Here is a 16,891-nt window from a genome sequence, read left to right on the forward strand (position 1 = left end):
TCAGCAGCTCTCGTCCTGACTGGCGGTGGCGCTGAGGGGACGGTTGGGGCAGGCAGCGGTGCTGGCGGTGTTGGAGGAGAAGGACGAAGGTGAAGAAGATAATTGGTCGTAGCTTGGCAGGCTGTCCTGGCTGGGAAGGACATTAAAGGCCCGTCCAAGTCGTGGCCTCTGCCTGCCTCCACCTTCGCCCTCACCAGCGTCCCTCTGGTCAAGCAGAAGGGTGAGGGACTCTGCGACGCGGTTTAGGGTCTGGTCCATGTGTGTTATCTGTGAGAGTTGAATCAAGAAAAACAACATACTGGCTCAGATTTGGATTCATCTTTGATGACACTTTTTACTCACTCAAATCAAATTATGTACTTTCAACAACAGTTAAAAAGCCCTTCATCTAATTTACTTATCTGCGTGTGACAAAAAGAATTATGGTATTAACCTTTAACCTGTGCCAAATTATTTTACTTCTCCACTGTGAATAGTCCATAATGGTCAATCAGACAAAATTACATTTCAAGAATAGATACTTGTAAATTGCAGGTATTTGTTGCAAGTTAAAAAAAAGTACAAAAAAAGAGCCGTAACAGTGAAAATCATGAGCCATCCAAGCTACACCACACTAACATTAAAGTGTTTCTGTTTTCATTTGAATGTGAGGCTGTGATGCACACATGAGGAGGGTGTTTGGGGAGGTTGTGATTCAACTTTTTGGTTTCTCTTTGTTTTGACACATCTTGAAAAGGAAGAAAGAAAGAAAAACAATCTCATGGTTTCTCTTTTTGCACTGCAGAACTGGCACAAGCTGTTAAAAGTTTTATATTTGAATCAATGAAACAATGACACATGTCTGCGCGCTGACATTGTATGTGACATTAAAGTAGACAAAGCCAGTTAAACTTTTGTTGCACCACCCAAAACTATTGCCAATTTGAGATTATTTCAATAATTTAAATATCTCTCCAAATTGTTCATATCCTCTTGATGGAGGCTTATTAGTTCAATTTTCATAAAAGTTAGAATTATGACAAGACAAACATGGTGGCAAAGTTTTTGACTTTGTTCTTTCACAAATAAAAGAAATTATCTGAAATATAAAAAAAGGCGAGGGAACGTTGCTCCAGTCTTCCACTGAAGTTGCACAAATCCCACCTTGTCCTCCATCCTGTTGAGCCTGGATCCAATAGAGTTGTTGTCTTTGTCTTTGGCTCGGTCTACACAGGGAGACAATAGTCAAATAAATAATAGGACAAGAGGATTAGGACTTTGGTTTGTTCCGTAGTTACTGTGCTGTATTTTGATAGAGCAGTGGAGTGATTCATTACCTGAACTCGTCTGGAACAAAGTTATCTTCCCTAAAGACTGGTCCAGTCTGAGAGAAACAGTGGAAGGCTTAAGTCAGAAGTCATTTACACACTCTCTCTGCGTTTCCTCTCCTCCTACCCTCCTTTTATTCCTTTCTTTTGTTCTTTGTTTTGTCATACTTGCCAGAAAGCACAAGTTATCATTTGTCAGTGCATCATTCATGGGATCTATTTCATTTGCAGATCTTCTTAGTTAAGCAGTTCACCTTCTCTGCAGCTCCTTGATTCGCACCATGAGGTGAAGGTGACCCTGGGAGTATTGCTCGATCACGTCTCGCACATCATATGGCTTACGAGCTTGCTACAATGGAAAACAAAATTGGAACTGTCACATCAAAAATATGAAATAAACATGTAAATCATCATGAAATTCCTGTTTGTTGGTTTGGTCGTTCCTCAATCTGCTGCTGAGCCTGGTTTGTGTTTGCAGAGGTGGTGAAGTTTAGAGCTCAGGCACCAAATATTAATCCTGCATATACAGTACTTTGTAGTCACTTAATAATATATATATATATATATATATATATATATATATATATATATATATATATATATCCCCGTTTTGTATCAGTAGAATGATTGAAATGAAATGAACCTTGTCAGCAAGTTTAAGTGGACTATTTGGCGTTAGCAATCAGGTGCTCAATCTAAGCTGTCAAAGCTCTGCCAGCGTTTTAACCTGCTGCTGGACTGCTAATTTGCAAATCTGTTGTAACACAACTTCAAACATTTGCTGTTACCACTGCTAATGCTGCTCTTGGCTCTCTCGTCACAACCCCAACCTCTACCCACCTGTAGGTCTGAGCCTGCTGTTTATTGCCTCACATAGTTTATCATCATAACTGCCCAATCTCTGCTGCTGAGTGTTTGTTTATAGCGTGAAGTGTACATACTGTGTACTTACTTAATAATAAATCAATGTCGGGTTAGTTGAATTATTGAAATGTTAACATTGAAAAAAACCCTGCAAGAGAAACTTTATTATAGAGACACAAATTCTATTAATGTATAAGCAGAAAAAGTTATTTGCTATGAAGTGTCATGTTTACCTGAAAATTTCTCTTGGCCACAAAATACCGCATTTTCTGGATCACCCGGATGGCTTTTCGGTGCGACTCTGTCAATCTGTACAGAAGAGTTTCACACCATATAAATGTGTTGATATTGCTTTGAAATATCACCTGAGGAAAAGTAATGAATTTGAGAGCACGGTGGACATAGCTGTTGAAAGGTCAGTCTTCTTCAAACAAGGCATAGACCCTTATTTTATTCTTCTTGCATGAAACAGGTATTACCATGAAACTATGAAAAGATGGTTGACATGGCCTTCATGCTCAGTCTCGATCAATTTAGGGGAAACTATTCAGTGCAGCACAGTGTCATGATTACTCTTCAGTCTACATCAAAAGCGTCTCCTTCACAAGTGGTCTTCTTTTGAACATGATCAAGGTGAGCTACAGGAAGAACAAAGTATAGGTGTTTTTTCAGGTCTGTGTGTTTCTCTAAAAATCATTAACAAAAAGCCCAGAGTGATTGTAATGCATTTAGCCTCCTTTATTATGTTGTGGGAATTATTAAGGGTCTATTACTCACAGGATTCATTACCCTGAAAAAGCGGTGAATGAACATGTAAGCTCTTTTTTCAAGTCCAGTTAGGTGAAAGACCAAAGGAACAAGGTCAGTGCGGGTCTCATAATAGGCTTTTTCACTTTCAGGCAAAACTTTATTTGAAAATGCACTTTTGTATTGAAAATGCATTTGCCCTTTTATCAGTTTATTCGAAAATGCATTTCAAAGTGAAGCTTGGATAGTGGAAGTGTTTATCTTCACCCTGAAATGAACAGACATGTGTAACTCTTAACCAAACTTTGAGGTTTTGATCCTTAAAAGAATAGTTTGACATTTTGGGAGTCAGGCTTATTTGTTTTCTTTTAGGGAGTTTGATGAGAGAGTCTGCTGAATATAAAATTTGAGCTGGTAGATGATTGGCTTAGCTTAGCACAAACACTGAAAATAGATGGAAACAGCAAGCCTAGTTCTATCCAAAGCAAAAAAAACTCAACCTATAATACATCTACAGCTAATTACTTAACAGGTTATATTTAAATCATTCAAAAAAGTAAGTGTAAAAACAACAACTTGCATTTTTTATGGGGATATGTGCTGTTCTCCCTGTAGTCTGGTTGACTGGTAACCTCATAATGAAGACAAGACAGTCAGAGTGGTATTGATCTTCTAACCTAACTCTCTCTAAGTGAGCATTTCCCAAAATGTTGCGCTGTTCCTTTAAGATTTTCGTTATCAAACCCAAAATCTTATGCATGAATGCACACAACACTGAATCATGAGATCAGCATTACTGTATCACCTTGACTGTTGACCAGTTTTGGGAGCAACACTTAACTGTTATCACATCACTTCTTTTGAGCCATAACTTTTTCTGCAGTTACTGAAAATGACATGATTCAACAAAATTGTGCTAAAACTCAGAGGCCATGTCTGCTGACACTAGAGGTGTCATTTCTGTTTGTTTGAGACAAATGTTCGGTAGATTTGTTCAAAGTTCCAATACCTCAATCATCTTTCATTTACCACAACATACTGCACTGCAATGTCAATACCCAGGCAACTGCACAAATATGACATCCGTGAACTATTCCACATCAAGAACCTATGGTGCATCTTAGATTTCTAAACGTGACGTGATAACTGAGTGTGCTCCACTGCCGTACACAACATGGACAATGTGGAATTCAATCTGCAAGTCATCTTCTAACACTTTCCACAGACATTTGACATACCTAGGAGAAGGAAGCACAGTTTTCAAGCTTTTTTTCAGGAGGTGCTGGATAAAACAAGCAACATTGGCTCATAATAGTTCAATTTAGCATGGGATTTGATGTGGCTTTGCTCTATGAGAACAGCTGGTTATGTATTTTGGAGTCAACAGAGCACAGAGTGATCTTTGCCAACAATGCTGCTGCATGCAATTCCCACTCTGCATCATTACCTTACCGTTTAGAAAGAAGGTCCCAAGGGTCAAAACTGTCGCTCCATTTGTTTCACTTACTGTGCACTTACATTACACTGCAGTTACTTAACACTCATTTCCTCATATCAGTCTGAGTCTCTCACTGTGCAAGTGCCTTTCTCTAGTAGAGAATCATTACACAGCAAAGACAAGAGCACTCTGGGGTTTGACGTATTGCAAAGGTTAATTACAAAATAGCAAAAGAAAATGCAAACATTCTCTCACATGCTCATTAAAATACGCTCATACGTGCACACAGCATCCATGCAGTGTAATGGTGGTGAACTCACTGTGACACTGAGGCGGCAGGAACCAGTTCATTGTATCGCTCTGGCTCAAGGTCCAGGTCATCTGCAAAGCTGCAGTTTCTCTGGAGGGGGCCGGGGGAGTGGACGTCCAAAAGGCCAGGGCTTCTTTTCACTGCACGCAAACACACACACACATTAGTTATCAACATATTTGTGAATCCAAAATAGATTCAGCTGTGCTGTCGGCCAAGTTTCGCTGCTTCTGTTCTGAGCCAGTACTTTGTATATACTGTCAGGTTCAGGTTCAGGGATTTACAATGAAATGCATTTCAGTGCTCTCTTTTGATCTTTTGCTGCACCAGAAGCTAATGTAGCTTCTCATGGTACCCAATGCTTTGGTTAAGGTTTCTTCATTGTGCTTCCTGCTTGCATATAGCTCTGTTTTAGATTATAGCACAGCTGTCATTTTCAGATAGGTAAAAGGTCTGAGTTTACAGCCACATTCATCTGGCTAATACTGGGAAAAGATGTCCTATTTCACAACAAACAGATCTCAAATACAATTACATATGATAGGCAAATAAAACATAACAAATATGACATGGTTCTTAAATGTCGCCTGTTAATAGTTGCAGTTTGTGCAACATTACTTAGATCAGTAATGCATGATCTAAGAAGAAAGATTTATTGATGTTGTTTATTGATATTGATTGTTTTAAATCTGCTGGGCTACCTTGTCTTATTTATGGGGAGTTATGTAAAAGATAGTAATCTATCATACAATGGTATATTATTTTGCACTTGTAAGAAACCTCACTGTGTGAAAAGCACAAGAATTAGCCAGGCGTGGGTGTCATTTTGATGTAAGACAAAAATAAACTATAAAGCATATACAATTATTGTGTTGGATCTCAGTGGCAAAACCAAGCACTCTTAGCACTCCTGAAACATATTATAAATTGCAAATTGTTTCCCAGAGTCAAACTACTTTAACTTTTTGCTTTCCATTAAATGCAAACTGAAACATTACATTACAGATAAACCTCAGATCTTCAAAACAATGCTGCTGTCAGTGCATGTGGTGATCAATTTAAATATTTTTTAGAACACGTTTTTAATGAAATACTCATTTTATTTAAGTTAACACAGTAATGTGAGCCTTTTATAGACTAAAGAACCATGAATGCAGTTCATAAAGAGAGATTTTGAACACACTGAGGCCTACTCCTCTATGGAACATCTGTGTGTTTTGACAAGATGCCACCCAAAGTACAGGAATATCCAGAGGAAAAGCCAGTGACAATGTCTACTCTTCAATTCATGATGGAGCGACAAAGGGACTGTTACAGAGAGCTGCTGAAGCATCAAAGTAAGAACTTGAAATCTTGTGTTGAAATTTTCTCAGATGGTGTACTTAAGAGAGTGAGCAGTGTACCAAAAGAGATACAGAATCTCAAGACAAGTCTAGAGTTTGCTCATGGAAATTGGAGGGCCAGGAAACTCAGAACTTCAATTTTTTTTTTCTGGCTGAATGATGCCTTCTGCAGTCCTGCTGGATTACACCCAAGTAGACCGGGGGTCCCAAATGCTGTCTGCAAACATTAAAGACTGTCTCCAGTTTTATCCTGGAATACTCTGATCTTTTAGCTTTGATGGCCTCATGTTGCTTTGCTTTGACAGAGTCTTGATTTTAGGTGATTTTCACATTCATGTATGCTTCCCCTCTGCTTCCTCTTTTACTATGGATTTTATATCTTTCTTAGTCAGTTGAGGGCCCCACTCACTTAAAAGGGCAAAACCTTTACATTGCTGTATCCTGTGATTTTGTTCTTGACAGTGTTGATAGCTAGCTTATGTGTCTGACCACAAAGGTATCATTTTCAAGTCCCTCCTTTCTCTTCCTCTCACAGCGTCTACTTATGTTTCTTTTCGTGTTGTCCATACAAACTCCACTGACAGATTTTATTAGCCACTGCATCTACACATAGCAATAACAAAAATCTAATATTTCTAAAGAAGACTTACTAAACAACACAAGCTGTACTTGACTCCATAGCACCTGTAAAAATCCAAAATGTCAAATCAACTCACAGCACGCCGCAGCTAAATAAAAAGATCAGAGAAATAAAGCAAAAATGCAGGCAAGCAGAGCAGAGAAAGGACCGTCTGGTGGTTTTATATCAACATCATTACAACAAACATAACCACAGATTTATTTTAAAAACCTTTGAATCAATAATAAGCCTCGTGCTAGCCAACGGACTGAGCCACTCCCATGATCTGTGAGCAATTTTTTACAAGCAAAATAAATCCACTGGTGACCCTTTATTTCAACACTGCAGTCCTTCTACATTGCTTAAAAACTTCAAAACCAATTCACTGTGCACTTTAAGGGATACAATGGCCAAATTAAAGCATTCATCAGGTCCAGACACATTTCATTCCTGTCAAATTTCATCGATTGTAAATAGCTCCCTGTCCACTGGCTGCATTCTTTCCTGCCTTAAGCTGACTGCTTACTTAGTTTTCTTTTGCAAATACATAACAAATGTTTTGACAAATATCAATCAGGTTTCCAAGCACGCCAAAGCACAGAATCTGCTCTCATCAAACAACCTTAACTTGAGATGATGCTGGTAACTGATTTGCAGAGGAACAGTGCTAGCTGTTAGCTTGCCAACCCCTGATGATGAGCCGAAAAGTCTTTTGTAGTGTGGACGCCAGGGAGACTGGTTGCATGATGATACCATGGCATCAGCTAATGGGGATCTTTTAAATCAGGGCTTGAGTTACAGTCTGAGCTTTGTGGGGATCTCCAAAACAAGAGCAAGGAGAGAAACAGAGAGAGATACTTCGCTGCTCACAGCCCACTACTTAAAAAGCAAAATTGTGTCCTTGGTGGTGAAGTGCAGCCTGACTGTCACTCCCAAGAGAATATGGTGTGTAGTTCTTCTTGAAAACATGTTTCTTTTAGCCTGTTTATCTCATTAACGCAAGTAATACTCATTGTATTGGAAAATGCATCATTTTTCATTATACTAATGGTTGTTGGTAATGTATTAGCGACCCACAGAGATGTATGTTTTTACTGCTTTCACAGGAGCTCAGACCCCTCTTTATGGGAGCCGAGCTCTCATTGGCATCAACATAACTTGAATTGCGCCTTAAATAAACAAATTAATGAATAAATCAGCATCAACCCTTTAGTCCTCCCAGTACCAGCACTTGAGAAACTCATCTCATAACACATCTGACCCATGTGATGCAAATATTTCTGGAGAGACAAAACAACATAAAAACGCTGATATCAGCACGTGTTGTTACCTGGAGGCGGTGAGCTGAACTGAAGCGAAGACAAAGAGGTCCATGACTGCTGGCGATCTGAAGCACACACCAAGACAAACACAAAGATCAACGTTTACCACAGAACAAAAAAAATAAAAAGTTGGTAAAGATGATATTAGTTAAATACTATGGGACTAAGAATGTGATTTTATACACATCACTCATATAATTAGCTGAACATATTATAACAAGATCATGCGCTTTTATAAAAAAAACATGCATTAAGAGTAAGTGACATTCCAAAAAGGATGCTGTTAAACTAGACAGTATAAGTGTACTGAGGACATGTGCAGGACGTGGACACTAACAGCAGCTCACCACATCCTCCCAACATGTGGGATCCTGCTAAAGTACACAGACAAAACATCAAGAGAGGAAAAAGACAAAAAGTAAGAAAATAGGTAGTTAAGTTGGATGAAGGAAGCAGATTTAAAGATAAAGATAAAAAAAAGAGCAGGAGGCCAAGAGACATTTATTTATACAGTATATATATATATATATGTATATATATATATATATATATATATATATATATACACAGAAGTGTTTCTGTCATTTATCCTACTCTAACTGATAGAAATTAGATAGACGAGTCAGTATAATACAATACAACTGGTCAGCAACACAAACTGCATATTTCAAAATGATTATAGAAGTTGAATCAAGCCCTCTCTAAAACAGTTTTACCAAACTCAACATTACAATCTTGATAAAAGTAGGATTTAATGCAGAACTGCTGTATTAGTTTTAGCTATTAGGTGTCCCTAATAATCTGACCACTAGTACTACTGAAAATCATATTTATGACTATTTATGACTGTGTCCATGTTTTGTTGCCTAATGAGCTGTTCATTAACTACCAGTCAAAAACCATGTGAAGCATAGTTAAAGCAACAAACATAATTTAGGACTGAAATTACTGCATTGGAAAGATACTGGCTGTGTTTTCTAAAAATCCATTCAGGACGATAATGTTAGCTGACAACTCGGTGACTAGCTGAGCACTAGAGCCATCAACAGTGTCTGTATCCGGTCAATACAATCATACACCAGATGGCAACATGGCAATTTAGCTAAATGATTCATAGTTAAAAGCAGCATGCTGTAGATATGTGCCACATAACCTGTAGAATCTATTTAGCTTCAACACAAAGACACTGACTTTCACTGAGCATGAGGCAAACAGACATGCATATATCTTTACAAAATGGGCAAATTATATTCTGCTGTTGCACTGAGTGCAAAACACAATCATTTGCACAGTTACATGTTGGTGGCAGCACCGCAGTCACACATCTAGGCTGCTTTTCAGGTTAACAGATGGTGTAAAAGAAAAAAAAAAGTTATATAACTAAGCACAACAAAGAGTACGATTCAAAAAGATGTTTACATACAGAAAACAGACTGTCCTCTCCTCTCCACTATCTCATTTCATTCACCTGCATTTATCCATTAATTCCCCCCCACACAAAACTGTTAATGATGATGATGAGGATTTATTTTACTCATATAAATCTTTTCAAAAGGTAGTTAACGAGTGAAACACTAAATCAGGACAAAACACCAAGGATAAAATTAATAAACATGAAAAATTAAATAGATGAACGAGGCAATTTCAAAGATGATATTGAATAAGCAAATGTTTGTTACTCTGGCTATTGTGTTTAGGTTTGGTACAAACAACTTATTTTTTTTTTTTTCCAGTCTCTGAGATGGACTTACAGAAGGTCGCTGGCTGGCAGTCTATGTATCTATCTAAATCACATTTTTAATTGACATTTCTTAAAATCCTTGCTTCTGCATTCATAATGAATGAGGGATGCTAGTGACCCACGGCAGGTGGGAATGGAGGGAGCGTTTATAAGATTAAATAAAATTATGATGGTGTTACAATAAGTGGAATGATGAATGATAAATAACTCCATCTGCAATTTTCTGTTATTAAGTAAAGTACAGGGATCATCAAGTCATTATGATACATCCTCTGGGGACCACGACTGCTTGCACCAAATTTAGCGCCCATCCACCGGGTAGATGCTGCGATATTAGATTGTATAAGTGAAAAGGTTGACTGGCTGGTAGAGGTAGATGAAAACTCAGGGAATCACCAACGTCTGTAGGATTCATCCTCTGGGGACCATGGATATCTGTACAACACTTCATGGCATACCATTTAATATTTGATGAGATATTTCAGTGTAGACAAAAGTGCTGTACTCGACCAACTGTCTCAGCCTGTTTCCCAGTGTCCCCTGTGTGTCTCTGCTGTCCTGTCTGTCTGACTGTTGTCATGACACTCCTCAGTCTCCCTGCTCCAGTCTCTCAGTCTGCCAGCACACCTGGTTTGGATCAGCTCATCACCTCCCTCTGCTCACACCCCTGCCGTCGATCAGCTCATCACCCCTTGTTTTTCTACCTCGGCTCTCCTTTCACACATCGCCAGATTTGTTGTTGCAACTACACTGGTAGATTCATGTCCCCGGCTCCTTCGTCTAGTTCATCTTTTATGATACTCGTGTGGAGTAATTTCAGCTTTTTCTTGTGCCTCAGCATCCTGTGATAAAGCTGCCGATGACGAAGAATTATACATTTTTTTTTACCAGAGAGCAAATAAACCTCCACTAAAACTGACAGAACTTGGGGGTCACCACACAGGCCCTGCCAAGAACAGTAATGAAAAGCTAAGTGACAGTTTCCCAGTTTACAACCCCTGTAGGACTCATGGAGGATGAACAACAGAATGTTCAGTGCCAACTTAAGCCAGTTTGTTCATTTACATTAGCTTTCGCAGATTGTGCATGGCACCACCAGGGCCAACCCTTTTGTCCCAGTGTCCTGGCTTCTATCTGACTTTGCAGGCTTGAATTAACATATATTAAGGAATATGCTATGTTTAACTAACCATCTGAAAAGTATGGAAGCGCTGTTGTAACACACTGATGTTTTGATGCCGGCATATAGATATAAATTGTATTAACATTTATAATCATACTTAATCTGAGAAAGATGCCATGTATTTAGACTCTTTTGGTTGAGAACAAAACAGAAAATGTGAAATATGCTTTTATTTAACCAGGAAATTGATCGTAGCCGGCAATAAAAGAAAATGTCAATTGAAATGCCAAATCTCAGACTGTCTGCGTGAAGGGGCTGCTTGCCCCCCCCCTTCTCACTACTCTTCTACATCCTCCTCAGAAATAGACAGCAAATTCACATCCCTCTTATACAAAAGAAACTGACATGTATTGATTTTATTTTCATTAATGTGCTGTGAATACATGTACGCCTATGCATATATAGTTAGATATATACAACACAAACCAACAACAACAAGTCCACATTGTCTTCCTTATGTGAATGATATCTTTAAGTGGAAGTTATCTTCAGCAGCAGACAACGTTATCAGTTCTTTATAAGAAAACAGAACTAAGAAAGAATCCAGAAAAGATGGATATTAGATAACGGTGGTGAAATTTACGCTCTGTAGACATCAAGTGTCATCGCCTTTTTTCTGAAGACTATAAACAAGAAGCAGCTCTCAGAAATCTTCTATTCTGCAACTCGTGGTCTGCCCTCTGGCCTGCAGACCAGGTGGGATGGGCAGGAAACTAACGCCATGAAGAAATAGAATAGAAGACTGTGTTCCAGTCCAGTGATAACATCATTAGGATGGTACTGAGCTTTAAATCTAAAGCAACTTCGGACAAACGCAACCAAGCGGAGGTGACATGTGGAGATTGGGCCTGTCTGAGAAGGCCCAGGCATACGTAGCTTCTTCTGTGACTGGGGTTGATGCTCTATTAGCCACTTAAGATAGTTAAAAGATACAATAGGCCCCCTCAGTAATATGGTGGTGATATCCAATCACTTCATATATTTTCTCCTGACTTCATATCGCTCAGCTGCTGAGCGATGCCTAAAATGAATTTTACCATTTCATGTTACAGTTAATCAACATTCAACCACTTTCATTCTTCTGTCTTTCCACTATCTAATGCATCTGATTCAAATATCATGTTTGATCAGGTTTATATGGTTGCCATGCACTAATCTTGTATGTTTAGTAGCTTAATGAAGTTTAGTAGTTTAATGAATTATATTTTTATAAAGAAATTGCTTGTATGGTTTGTGTATGAATTATTATGGTCACTGTACACGAGTTGAGGAGCTCCGTGGCAACCTTCAGATCAAGACTAAGTCTGTTATCTAACATAAATACTGATTTATTCTGATAGCTGGATGTGAGTGTTAATCCGATTCTTCCTCTTAGCAAAGTGAAAAGTTTTTTTTTTTTATGATAAATTATTGTTTTTAAGCCATATATTTCTATACGTTTGTGCTCATTTTCATGTTTTTTCATGTCATTTCAAACAGCCCTGTAGTTTCCCTGAGAGTGTTCCCACTATTCTCAATCACTTGATCCCCACTCCCTCATTAGCTCGCCTGCATATATATACCAGCCCTTTCTCACAGTCTTTTGACAGATCATTTAAAGCACTACCCAGTCTTAGCTTTTCAGCCTTCATTTATTTTTCTTGCTTGTCGGTTCCTGACCACAGCCTGCTCCCACTTCCACCTGCCTGCCGCTCGCCTGCTTTGTTTGCCCTCGCTGATTACATGTTGCCGAACTCTGCCATGAACCTCTGACCGAGTAAACGATTGATTGCTTTCAACTGCTCTGCCTCTGAATCCTGCTTCTGAGTCCATGTGTCTGTTTGCAGAACCGTTATAACACTGAAGAGACATTTGCAACATGACAGCTGGCTGAGATCCTATCAAATTTGTTTAATTTTCCTTCATTCAATACTTAACTACTAAGAATTGAATTGATAGAGATGTGTACAGCACACTGGCTGCCTTAAATTACACTATCCAGATAAAGTCTATAACTTAAATCACTCTGAGCTCTCCAGTATTGATTCAGCATTACTGTATGTTGGGTAGAGTTTTGTAAGTTGGGCATTGCACTACTGGAGTTCATACTCATCAATGCAACCTCACGTTTTATTGCTGCAATGTGCTCATCCATCTTAAATTTTTGGACTTTGTCCTGTTCTACTCCTGCTACGACTAAAGCCCAAACCAAACATTTACTTTTTTACTGTATCATCACTGAATATATGGTTTGCAGCCAGTGCAGCATTGCTTATTTCTTTTCTACGCTTGTGTCTATCTTGAAGGACATTGTGAGTGTTTATTCCGATTCTAATGAAGCCATTATTCAGAAACTCATCTACCATATATGGAAAGGATTTTGATTTTGCCAAAGTGTATAAGTTTACTGTAACATCCATGCTACAGCACAAGTGTATATTCTTAAATATATATTGTTATAAACAACATTTGTCACACTAATTAAAGTGAACTGGAGCACAACCTAGCACATGAGAGATAAACATACTGTAGAATTTGTCCCATTTTTTAGTACCTGTGCCCACAGTGCTGTAAACGTCTGAACTCAGCTCCCTCCCACTGTCAAATACAGAGTCGTAGGTGATGCTGGGAATCGTGGGGGAAGTTGGTCCGTTGTCCTTGTCAGTGCTCTTCAACTTCCTCCTTATCTTCACCTGTCCAAGAAAATCAAACATCTCAGCTCAACAAAGCGCTCCTACGAAGGAACAACGTATGTTTGACACAACAGCAAAAACCTATGCTTTCAACATATTATGAAGAAAAAAAAACCAAAAAATGATTGTGATTTTTAAAAATTGACATATGCTGTACATTTATTTGTCAACCAAAGTATTCTTTGTTTTGCAGCACTGTATTTGCAGCACTTGCATTTCATTGTGCAACCCTGCGTCGTAGAATGAAAAATAAATTAAGCTTGAACCTTGAAGAAGTTGACTGCCTGTGGTCGCTGACTTTACGTGTTAATAAAGCAAATAACACAATAAAAGAGTCGTCCTTGGTGTAGTTTTCTATTTGTGCTGTCAAATGAATGTTTAGATGTGAGGAACGAATCGATTGGGGGTCTCAGTGCAGCAGCACAGGAATTACTGTTACACTGCCAGGTCGGTAAACATTGCAATTCTATATCATTAAATGTTTCATATCTTACATTGCTGTTACTGTCCCATTTTACAGCTTTACGGTGAGGCCCTGCAAAGCCTGGAGGGAGCACTTCTGACACAAAAACAACATTTTTAAATTTGTGCATTAGTCTGGGCATTGTCTGATACCCAAGCTGCAGTAACATTGAATAATCAATATTCATATTAAACTGCTGCTAGCTGTTGTCTTGGTTGTTTTTCTATTTTATTCCAACACAGATTTCACACCAACATAGACATCTATCAAGTAATTATAATGATGATATATTTTATTCATGAAACTTAAATTTCAAGTTTTTACTAGCCAGTTTGGATTTTAACACTTCAAATCACCACAACAGTAAACTGTCTGACCGCCTTGCACGGAACAGATAAAGTTGCTGTCCTTACCACCCAATAACCGTTACAGCGGTCCAACTGTAGCACCACTTTCAATCCAGCACAAACTACAGCCTTCAAAATGACCATAAAGTTGAATAAACACTCTCTAAATAAAAACAAAACAAAAAAAAAATTATAACCGTCATGAAGGTAGGATTTACAGAATTGCAGGGCTGTTGCTTCATACTGCATTTTCTTCGCCTTGGTGTACATAATACACTGGAAACTGAATTCAAGGAGCACTGACAGGGAAATCTATAAAATGATTACTGACCGATTTTTTGGGTTTGGGGGTGGACAGAGAAGAGGCTGGGATGTTGGTTCTCTTTCTCAAAAACATCTTGAATGTGGCAGAATCAAAGTTTTCCACTGCAAAACATCTCCACGATGTCTGGATGGGTATGAAGAAAGCAATATATTGGTTGGAAAGTACTAATTTCATGCCAACATGTCTGCTGTGCAAGAGAGAAAGGAAAGGTTACATGAAAGGATGGGCTCAATAATAAGACTAGGACTCCGAGACAGTTCAGTCCCCCGGCTGTATTGTGGTTCTGTTTCAGTATGTTTTGGTCGAGTACCTGAATGAGACAGGCAGCTGCAGGGATCTGCCTATTGAAGTGCTTCTGTCTTTGCTTCTGCTGAACCTTCAGGGCAAAGCCTGAGCCCAAGATTCCCTGTGAACAACAGCACAGCAGAGTTACAGCTCATTAATTCAGTTTTAACGATGCACTTACAGGCAGCAGCATGATCCAAAAGACAGAAATAAACACTAAGTTAACCAAAAATTAAGGAATAATGTGCCGTTTGATGCTGAAACATTCACGACTATTATTGTTGCATTGTTGTCTAGTATTGTTCATTAACAGAAATCAATGCATTAAACTGTTAGTCTAAGTCTTTCTTATCACTACACTGTTAAAGGACCCATATTACAACACAACATGTGACCTTGGTGTGTCTAGAAACCCTCACACCATGAGTAAAGATCATCCTATTTCTTTTCCTCCTGTTCCACCTTTCAGTAAATGTGTGTGAAAACATGCCATTTAGATTAGGATCCACCTCGCTGTCCGCCATGGTTTTTCCCTCACTAGCAGCTCCCGGTAACACAAAGATGTCGAAAGCGAGGGCAAAACACACAGATTGTTCAGTTCTTCTAAAACGGAGTGTGCAGAAAGAGGCTGGAAACAGCTGCGGCAGTCTCGTCTGCTAGGAGAAAAACCTGGGGCTTTTCATACTGAATCAAATAATAATCCAATCCAATTGAAACAAACCTTGTTTATAAATCTTTTCTAATCCTAATTCCTTCATGCACAAAACTCCACTTTCAACTTTATCTACACTGCACATCTCAACTCTGACGTCCTCAAACTTGTGCAGGATTATCAGAGATTTAAGATCTAAAATCAAATTTAAACCAAAAGACACTAATCACCAATAACCTGGCAGGAGAATTATTGTATAGCACAATGTAAAGCCACTGTATGGCTTGATGCCTTGGCTCAGTCATTTCTATTTCCACTTACTGCAGGTAGAGCAAAGAAGGAAATGGCAAAGACTGAGAAACAGGATGCAATTGTCTTTCCAATCCAGGTTTGTGGCACTTTGTCTCCATATCCAATGGTGGTCACTGTCACCTTTAAAAAGAAAATGAATGAATACAAGGAGGTTTATTCTGGCAGTTTTACTCTGTAAAAACTAAAACTGGTGTTAGAAACCTTCCAACACTTGCCACAAGAGGAGAAAACAGGATCACCAAAGTCTGTGGGCTTCATTTTTAGTGGACCATGAACTGTAACACTTCAAACAGGTATCTTCATCTAGACCAAAATGATGGGCCATTAGCCATCCCTGGGGCCATGTAGCTAGTGCGGCTGATTAAAAGCACTGAAAAAGTTCTAGTAAAAACACTACTAACATAGCTTCTTAAGAAAATTTTTCAAATGCTGACATTTTACTGGTCAGCAAGCTTGACATGTCAATGATTAGTGACTCCCTGACTCCTCCAACCATAACTCACTTATATCTTCATGCACCGAGCCTGTGAGTAAACCTCACGGTAAATAATGTATGTGTTGTCAGTAAACCTTCGTTTATGTGAGGGAAGTTGATATGAGTTTTCTGTGTGTGTGTCTATGTTTTTTAATATCAGGGTCCCTGAAGTTTACAAGAAGCAGAGTGGGTGGCGACCTACTGTCTGAAAATACATTTTTATCCTGTATTCTCTATGCTACTTGTTTTGCTGTTTGTATTAGCGGCCCACTGGATATGCCCAAGGGTTTTGACACAACTCCTACTGTAACAACAGTAGTACAGATAAAACAGAGTCTATATTTGACCTTTCACTTGCCAAATACTGTTTTAAACAAGTCAGTGTTTTCTGCAAAATCTTACTTTTGGCAAGACTGGAAAGTCACTAAAACAATATTTAGAAGATGTGTCAACTGAACTTTCCTTGAAACATATTTAGTAATAAAG

General features: G+C 38.7%; 1 protein-coding gene across 1 annotated transcript in view; it reads right to left on the reverse strand.

Annotated features, from left to right (window-relative positions):
- Positions 1–16,891, reverse strand: part of kcnq1.1 (potassium voltage-gated channel, KQT-like subfamily, member 1.1) — a 36,670-nt gene continuing 19,779 nt past the window's right edge. The window contains exons 7-18 of the mRNA XM_070832668.1: positions 15,940–16,050; positions 14,992–15,087; positions 14,688–14,804; positions 13,408–13,546; positions 8,298–8,321; positions 7,959–8,015; positions 4,677–4,806; positions 2,405–2,480; positions 1,562–1,656; positions 1,317–1,363; positions 1,144–1,205; positions 1–267 (exon numbers count right to left, since the gene is read on the reverse strand). Of these exons, the coding sequence (XP_070688769.1) occupies positions 1–267; positions 1,144–1,205; positions 1,317–1,363; positions 1,562–1,656; positions 2,405–2,480; positions 4,677–4,806; positions 7,959–8,015; positions 8,298–8,321; positions 13,408–13,546; positions 14,688–14,804; positions 14,992–15,087; positions 15,940–16,050 (1,221 nt within the window). The remainder of the gene's footprint in view (positions 268–1,143; positions 1,206–1,316; positions 1,364–1,561; positions 1,657–2,404; positions 2,481–4,676; positions 4,807–7,958; positions 8,016–8,297; positions 8,322–13,407; positions 13,547–14,687; positions 14,805–14,991; positions 15,088–15,939; positions 16,051–16,891) is intronic.

This window comes from Pempheris klunzingeri, chromosome 1 (assembly GCF_042242105.1).
Source record: "Pempheris klunzingeri isolate RE-2024b chromosome 1, fPemKlu1.hap1, whole genome shotgun sequence".
NCBI lineage: Eukaryota > Metazoa > Chordata > Actinopteri > Acropomatiformes > Pempheridae > Pempheris > Pempheris klunzingeri.